The 8,525-nt window shown below is 37.8% G+C and overlaps 1 protein-coding gene across 1 annotated transcript in view; it reads right to left on the bottom strand.

Annotated features, from left to right (window-relative positions):
• Window positions 1-8,525, bottom strand: part of LOC106871551 (solute carrier organic anion transporter family member 2A1) — a 15,949-nt gene that overhangs the window by 2,754 nt on the left and 4,670 nt on the right. The window contains exons 3-5 of the mRNA XM_014918054.2: window positions 8,126-8,285; window positions 5,827-5,984; window positions 1,220-1,284 (exon numbers count right to left, since the gene is read on the bottom strand). Of these exons, the coding sequence (XP_014773540.1) occupies window positions 1,220-1,284; window positions 5,827-5,984; window positions 8,126-8,285 (383 nt within the window). The remainder of the gene's footprint in view (window positions 1-1,219; window positions 1,285-5,826; window positions 5,985-8,125; window positions 8,286-8,525) is intronic.

The raw sequence follows: 8,525 nt of genomic DNA, 5'->3' as shown, positions 1-8,525 counted from the left end.
ACACACACACACACATACATACATACACTAGCTGACATAGCCGATAATTCCCGGGAAAGCGGGGCTTATCCCTTGGTTTCGTTCTCATAATTGTTTTGCTAATCCAATAACAATACAAAGTATGTAGTCCTTAAAACAGTTTTTGTGCATTTACAGAGAATACCGAACTATCTTGTTTTTAGGAATTCCCAATAAGTTATGAAAACCTAAATTATGAGGTCAGTTATGTAATAACATGAAATTAGTTACCCGATAGTAAGAATTCAAATAAAGTAGCCCCGAAAAGGGCTTTAATGCTTATTCTTTGTAAGCCTAGTACTTATTCTACCGGTCTCTTTTGCCGAACCGCCAAGTTACGGGGACGTAAACACATCGGTTGTGAAGCGATGTTGGGAGACAAACACAGACACACAAACATGTATATACATATATACGACGGGCTTCTTTCAGTTTCCGTCTACTAAATCTACTCACAAGGCTTTGGTCGGCCCGAGGCTATAGTAGAAGACACTTGCCCAAGGTACCATGCAGTGGGACTGAACTCGAATCTATGTGGTTGGTAAGAGAGCTACTTACCACACAGCCACTCCATTATGTTTACAATCTACTAACAGTTTCATTCAATGAAAATGACATATTGCATGAAACTATTAGTAACTTATAAAAATATATACTGTGTTCATTAAACAATATTTATCTCTCACCTGATGGAGTACAACGCATCACCCGGTTCAGGAATCGAAACCACAATCTTACGATCATGAGTGCAACATCCTGACCACTAAACCACACGCACACACATGCCCGCAGACATTCATACGTGTCTGTGTGTGTGTTTGTGTATTTATATTTGTGTGTACGTGTTACATGTGTGTGTATATATGTTTCATTGTGTTTATATGACGGGGTCGTTATAAACAAGCGTCACTGTCATACAAACAGAGCCTTTCGTTTCTAGTCTCCCGGCCATGGAGAAATATTACCTTGTTTGGAAAGAGATGTTTGTTGACGTCAGGAAAGGCATCCGACCTTAGAAAATCTGACTTTAAGAATTCCATCTGACCGATGCAAACGGAGGAAAAGTGGTGACTAAGGCTATGATGAAGAAGACGATAGTGAAGACGACGACAACGATGAAGGTGATGCGTTGTTATACATACCTACACAATTATACATAAACTAAAAATAAATATAGCAACAAAGAATGTAAAATACTTACCGAAAACTGAACACATAAATGTAGTGACTGAAATGGCCATCGATTTATCTGAATCCAAAACACACCTGAAAAGTGAGTTTTGAAAATGAATTTATTTGTAAAAACCATAAAATACACTAACTCATAATTGCATAGCAGCGTTGAAGACACGATTTAGCCATTCAGAAACACACAAAGACCGTTTACATAACTAAAGCATTTATTCTGTGTAATAAGTTATCATAAATTTCGTCGCTCGAAACTGCGATCTGGTTACAGCGACGAAACCTTTGACACCATATTACAAACAAGATATCTAAGAGAAGTTAGCGGTCTTTGCGTATTTTTAAATGGCTAACTTGAGTCTTCCATGCTGCGATCGTTTTAGTTCCAAAACAAGATCTCAGACCAATACACTTGCCATGCAAGTACGTCTCTGTAACACAAATGTATTTTTAACAAGGAAACAAAATGGAATTTTCGGGGTAACTTTGGTGCATGGATTTCAAATCTGTGTATAGAATTTTTTTTTATCACATCCAGATTTTGTGAAATTAAATTCGACATTTTTGTTAATTTTTTTTTCCTGTAAAGGCGCAAGCATAGTTGTGTGGTAAGGACCTTGCTTCCGCGCATGCGTTGGTCAGTGTTTTTCTTTGCACTGTTAGGAGTCACGACGCTGTACAACCAACGTCGTGAATTATTGAACAAGTGAAGCACAACTACAAGGTAAGAAATTTGTTTTTGAATTCAGTGGGGGTTTGTTGCTCGTGTTTAATTATTTTGTCGAACAAGAAATCTCTACTGAGTTCCGGGCATTTGTCTGCCTGTAGTTGTGTTTAAAGTTTCACTTAGCGGTGAGAAGTGTTTTTTGAGGGCGTCCCTCTACTCGAATAATTGCGCCTCAATTTGTAACTGTTGTAAGAGGTTCAATACCTCATTTGTGTTTTTTTAAAAAAAAACTATGTTTTCGGGAAGTAGCAATCGGCGGGAGTTGTCTGCTTCCCCCACCAACCATCTCTCTTTTTTTCATTCCATTATCTTTGTGTCTATGTCCAGCCCACAAGCTTCCATCTGTATTATACCTTTATGGCAAATGTAATGAAATAAAGAAGCTTGCTTCCCAACCACGTGGTTCCGGGTTCAGTCTTACTGCGTGGGTCCTTGGGCAAGAGTCTCCTACTATAGCCACAGACCGACCAAGACGAAAATTGAAAGAAGCACTTCATACACAGACAGACAGACACACACATATATATACGCATGCGTGTCATTGAGTTTGAGTTTGTCCCCCACTACCGCTTGACAATCGGTGTTGGTATTTTTTGTTTAATCTCTGTATTTAGTGGTTCGGCAAAAAGAGACCGATAGAATAAGTACCAGGATGACAAATAAGTATTGGGATCGATTCATTCGACTAAAAATTAATGGCCGTGCCCCAGCATGGCTGCAGTCTAATAATTAAAACAAATAAAATATAAACCACAAAACTCACAAGACCGGAGTTTAACCTAGGCTCCGTGGCGTATAAATGACTCATATTAAAAAGGGCTATTCCCTGAATAGGGCGCCGGTCTGTCGCAGAGTCGATAAAATAAGGACCAGTCGAGTGCTGGGGTTAATGTAATCGACTTATCCCTGCCCCAAAATTGCTGGCCTTGTACCAAAATTTGAAATTAATATCTCAGAAGCAAGGAAGGATGCGAGCAGACATAATCGTTAGAGTACCGAGAAAAATGTTTAGCCGCATTTCATCCGTCTCGTTTTGAGTTCAAATTACGCCGAGGTTGACTTCGTCTTTCATCCTTTCGGTGTCGTTAAAATAAGTACCAATTGAGCACTGGGTCGATGTAATCGATTTATTACCTCTTCCGAAATTGTTGGCCCTGTGTCAAAATTTGAAACTGATATCTTAGTTGCAGGGTAGGAGACAGGGGCAGAAATAGGCACCCGAAATTTACACTGCGCAGAACAAAGCTATGTTAACAAGTTGGTTGACTGGTGAAATAAAAGTTATGTTATTTGCGGTCGGCATGATTTGGTATGAACCCACGAATCAGTTATCTAGTATAACAAATAGAGCTGGTTTCACGAAGGAAAAAACAAACTCCAGGATCAAATGCTAAAGGCACACAAGTTACTAAGGTGGTGGTGTTAAACAGGGCGACGAGTTGAGTAGGTTATTGTGGGATTTGAACTTAAAATGCAAAGAACTGTAGCAAATAACGTTGGGTCATCTGATCCGACATTCTTACACTTCTGCCTTGGATTGCTTACATTTTTAGCAACTGCAAAAAGTCGAAAGGCAAAGTTTACCCCGAGTGGTGTTTGAACTTAGAACGGAGAGAATCGGAACGAATTCCGAAGCATTCTGTTAAACGCTCTAACAACTTTTAAGGCGTCTTGCAATGCGGATTTCTAAACATCAAGAGAAATTTGATTGACAGATCTGAATTTAGCATCACCAATTTTGTAGGAGATGCTAATTCCCATGTTTGTAACAGAAAAAATTGTAATGTGTTGTTTAATGATATCTGTCTATCTAATGTAATGCGGCTATGTTTATACTTTCCTAGGCAATACTGTAGGCTTGACAAAAGGTGTCAACATTCTTGAGTTGGGGGTTATATAACTCGCACGCACACACACACAACGCGCTTCCCTCTCTCCACACGTAAACACATTTATTTCTAACTGAAATAATTCTATCTAATATTGTAATTGATACTAAAACTTACACCGGATGATAAATATCGGATAAAAAGACCAGAAGTGTTTCGATTACACACACTTGTTTTCGTTGTTGTTGACATTCAATCTAAGAAGTGAGCTGCCCTATTCGAGTTGGCCTTTGCTAAACTCATCCCAACCGCGAGCATCTCATCTTTATTTCTAGAATTACACCACAAATTTATTTTGCTTCTAAAGTTTCAATTCGGTAGAGCGTGATATGCGGTTTCGCTACTATTTCTGATAGGTCGAGTAATCACATCGGGGCTTCTCCATTGCACCCTTGTCCCTTAAGTGAACCTATTACATTGAAATCGTGACGCATGACCTATTTTGCTTATACAAACATATAGAGCAAACTCGATAAATATTCTTTCGTGGCAGTGTCATTAGAGTAGAAGACAACGTAATTATTCGGTACAGCACAGCGTAATGCTCACAGCTCGAATCCCATAACATTCGGGGTCAAAATTGCTTTTTATGCTTTCTGAGTCAATAAATATATCCCTTGTGCAAGACAGTGGATTGGCGGAATTGTCTGAGAGTTGAACAAGGTGTCTAACAATATTTGTTTCGGCGCTTTGTGTTCTGAGTCCAAATTATACCATGGTAGACTTCTTAATTCGTTGTCTGGCTTAATACAGTCACCAAGGCTTTAGCCGACTTCGCTTTGTTGTAAGCATTCAGATTAGGTCAGTGGTTTTGAAGATAAACTTCTCCCTTCATCCTGCTATTCTCAAGGGCTTTGAAAAGTATAATGTCATGAGAATCTTATATCTTTTTCTTTTAGGTAAAACTATAAATAACTTAATATGGAGTAAAACATATCTTGTTGCAGTGATTTTACAGTATTAACAGGGAACTCGCTATACACTAGCTTTCTTTGACAGTTTGAGGAAGCTACCCATGGTGAACCTTCAAAATCACTGTAAACTTTTTTGTGAACACATACACACATTTACATGTATGAATGCACCTATCACACACACACACACACACACACACACACACACACACACACACACACACACACACACACACACACACACACACACATATGTATGTAGGGTTTTTCTTCGAAGAAAGATACTTCTTACCAAAGGCTGTTTCGCCGTAAAGATATTTAAGTCGGAGTGATCTTCGTCTCAGTATTTTTTTAACCGCTTCATATATCTGATAGAAGAGTCATCATGGGCTTTTACATAGCATCTTGGCTCAGATGTAAGGCATGTGTACAATGAGAAGAGTACTCACGTCTTCTTAAACAACTTACTAGAACAGTAGTGCTATTTGCATTGGTGCTGCTGTTATTAGTTTCAGCTTTGATGGTGTTAGCAAAATTCCACGTAATTTGCAAAAGGCGGTCTGAATAACGCTACGTTGGTAAGTAAAAGGTGTTTCTCTCATTTATAATTGATGAAATAAGCCAGTTACTGATTTAGGTTAGAGGAATCGGTGTTATTGAAGAAGGAAACATTCAAAAAGAAATGTTTAACGGTTCTATACATCTGTACGTCTGACGTTGATGGCACCATGTTGTATGTGTATGTGAGTGTGTGCTATGCACAACACAGTGTGAATCAAGAGAACTTAAATAAATTTGAGCATTACAAAGCCTAGCTGTGGGTAAAATAAGAAGAATGTAAAAATATCTCTTATACGCTTACGACAGCGGAGGAAACAGATGGAAAGTTTCTCCATCGACCGTTATTGTTCACGTTGCCATGCAGTGTAATCATTACTGGAACCAGGAGGGCTGCGAAGCGAACTTCTTAACCTCCACTTACTTTTTGTTTGCCTCTTTGCCTATCATAACTACTCCACAACATCACTCACAATTCTATCTGCTTTGACATATGATGTATAAAAAAAAGGGAGAAAATAAGGAAGCAACATACCTCATTAAGATGATTATATGCGGACTGGTTGTCAGGCCTACTAATATTGAATGTATTGAGTTTAATATTGTTAAGTATAAACCGGCCTTACAGTTAGTTGGGCATGCACCAAAATGAGCTGTTTTATTTCCACCAACGCACGAGCAGTTGGAATATTGCTGAAAACAAGATATATTGTTTAATATGTAAAGCATATATTTGACGTGTAATGATTAATGATGCAAGTAAAAATAAACGGATAAAAGTTGATAAAAGCAAAATAACTGAAGACAGGGAAAACCCAGAATAACTTCTCTTTCAGCAGAATATCAACCGCAACAAAAATTGAAGGTACGAAATGCGAATTAAATGAATACTTCTACTAGGAATGAAACGTGTGTCACAAATTCAGTCGGACATTTAACACCACACTATTGTGGGCAGACAGATATCTGTTCTTAAACCTATTCGACCGGCGGATATTTAATTGAGTTTAATGAATACAGCTATGAGTGTTCGAAGCTTTCAGGGGAAACACATCAAGAATTTGCTACAAAGAAAAAAAATGATGAAGTAGAGATCCATATGTGAAACTCTTATATCCTGTCAGTATAACGAGAGAACGACGAGTAAATTAACGAAATTGAGTGGAGGGTGGCATATGTGAATAGTCCACTGGCAAAAACAGTTACTGCAGTCTTAGGAAAAGAGACAATAAAAAGAGAATACAGGTTAATCCTGTTCCCTTTTTTTTTTTTTTTTACAAATATTACATTTCTAAATCTCTCGGAGAGATTTATGCAGTAGTGATACGATGAAGTAGTTGTACGCTGTCAACTTATCTCTCCCTTGAAAACATAAGGACACAGGAAATGTGTCAAGGCCGACAGGAAGCGGTGCAGCTTCCTAGGTCTAACCAACAGTAGTATTATTCCCTTCAGGGAATTGTCGCATTAAGTTGACAGCATACAGCTACTTAATCCCGTTTCCTTTCGTAATTTTTTTCTTGTATATATTGTATTCTTTTTTATAACATTTTTTAGTTCGGCTAGCGGATGGTCCATTTTCCTATTTCGCATAAATTTCTTTGTTCCTTAAAAGATTTCTCCTTTTCCTTTGTAAATGTACAGAATATTACATACATATATAATCTACACCGAAATCTAACACTGCATTTAATTTGCTTCATGCAATTCTTTTCTGCTGTAGGCACAAGGCTTAATCTTTTTTACATCGACCCCACTGCTCGACTGGTACTTTATTATATCGACCCCGAAAGGACGATAGGCAAAGTCGACCTCGACGGAATTTGAACTTACAACGTAAAGCCGGAAGTAGTGCTTAACACAACTGTATTATGTAAAAAGAAACAGAAAGCAGCATTAATAATACCTCGCTATTTGGTTTTATGAACATTATATTGTCTAATAGGTTCAGGGCCAGTTCGGTTTCTGTAGTGCTAGGAGGAAACGAGTGAAATGTTTCACTGGGCATCGCACTGATTTATCGCAGTTAATACTTGTAGAAGTTCAGTGATCTACTCTCAGGAATCTACCCGAAAGGAACAAATCAATATTCCATAAAAACCTAAACAAGGAGCAATAGTAACGCATTCCGTGAACATCATAAAGTGGTGAACTGGCGGAAATCATTAGCACGCCGGGCAAAATGCTTAGCGACATTTCGTCCGTCTTTACGTTCTGAGTTCAAATTCCACCCAGGTTCACTTTGCCTTTCATCCTTTCATCCCTAACCCTGACCCTAAAATCCTAACCCTAAACCTAAAACCCTAAAGCTAAAACCAGTACAAACGCACGAACGATGTCATAAATAACAGTGACAAACGAAATATATACCGCCAGAAGTTGTTGTTGACAAACAACAGCAGTAATTGTTTTCACCTCAATAGACGTCATTGATTGGTTGAAATTACCGAAATACGACAACTTTAACACGAAATAACTTCGAAAATACGCAATTTTCTCAAAAACACCAAGAGTAAATGATGTTTTATGTGACACTTCTACAAGTATACGAATTTTGAAAGAGTTTAGTTACAAAAAATTATTTTTTAAATGTGCCGGCCAAAGGGAAAAGATCCGCTATGTTTTCACACGCAGACTATCTTACAATACAACAACAAATCTCCTAAGTCTGATGTGCTATACTACTGTACATGATATCATTAGAGATAAGTCTTCAACACATGGCTTTGCGTTTTTTTCCCTATCACTGGCACAGATGTTACCCCCGGAGTTTATAAGTGATATCATATTTGAAGGATGGTATATAAAATAAACAGAAAACTGTGTGGACTTACAAAAGTGCGCGTATCAAGGTACTGACAAGCAGCATGGCATGCGGATCTGTAGTTTTGACCATCTTCACCACAAAGTAAACTGTAGTCATCTTCTGAGCATTCACAATCCAAACAGTAATGCTGCGGGTTATATCCGATCTCGTTAACTGCTAGGTTTCTTCTAAATATGCGAAATGTCAAAATTAAAGAAGAATATAGGAATCGTAATTACACACACAACAGACATATGGTTATAATGTTTAACATAGTAGTTGTGAAACTAGTTAGGAAAATGCAAGAAAGTGTAGGAATTTACACGCATTTTGATATTCATAATATATATATATATATATAAAATACAATAAGATATAATAATATATTAAGATATATTAAATACATTATAATGTAGGTGGCCGCTTGA

This window comes from Octopus bimaculoides, chromosome 4, assembly GCF_001194135.2.
Source record: "Octopus bimaculoides isolate UCB-OBI-ISO-001 chromosome 4, ASM119413v2, whole genome shotgun sequence".
Taxonomy (NCBI): domain Eukaryota; kingdom Metazoa; phylum Mollusca; class Cephalopoda; order Octopoda; family Octopodidae; genus Octopus; species Octopus bimaculoides.
The sequence above is the reverse complement of the archived record's forward strand: the minus strand, read 5'-3'. Positions and strand labels throughout refer to the sequence as shown.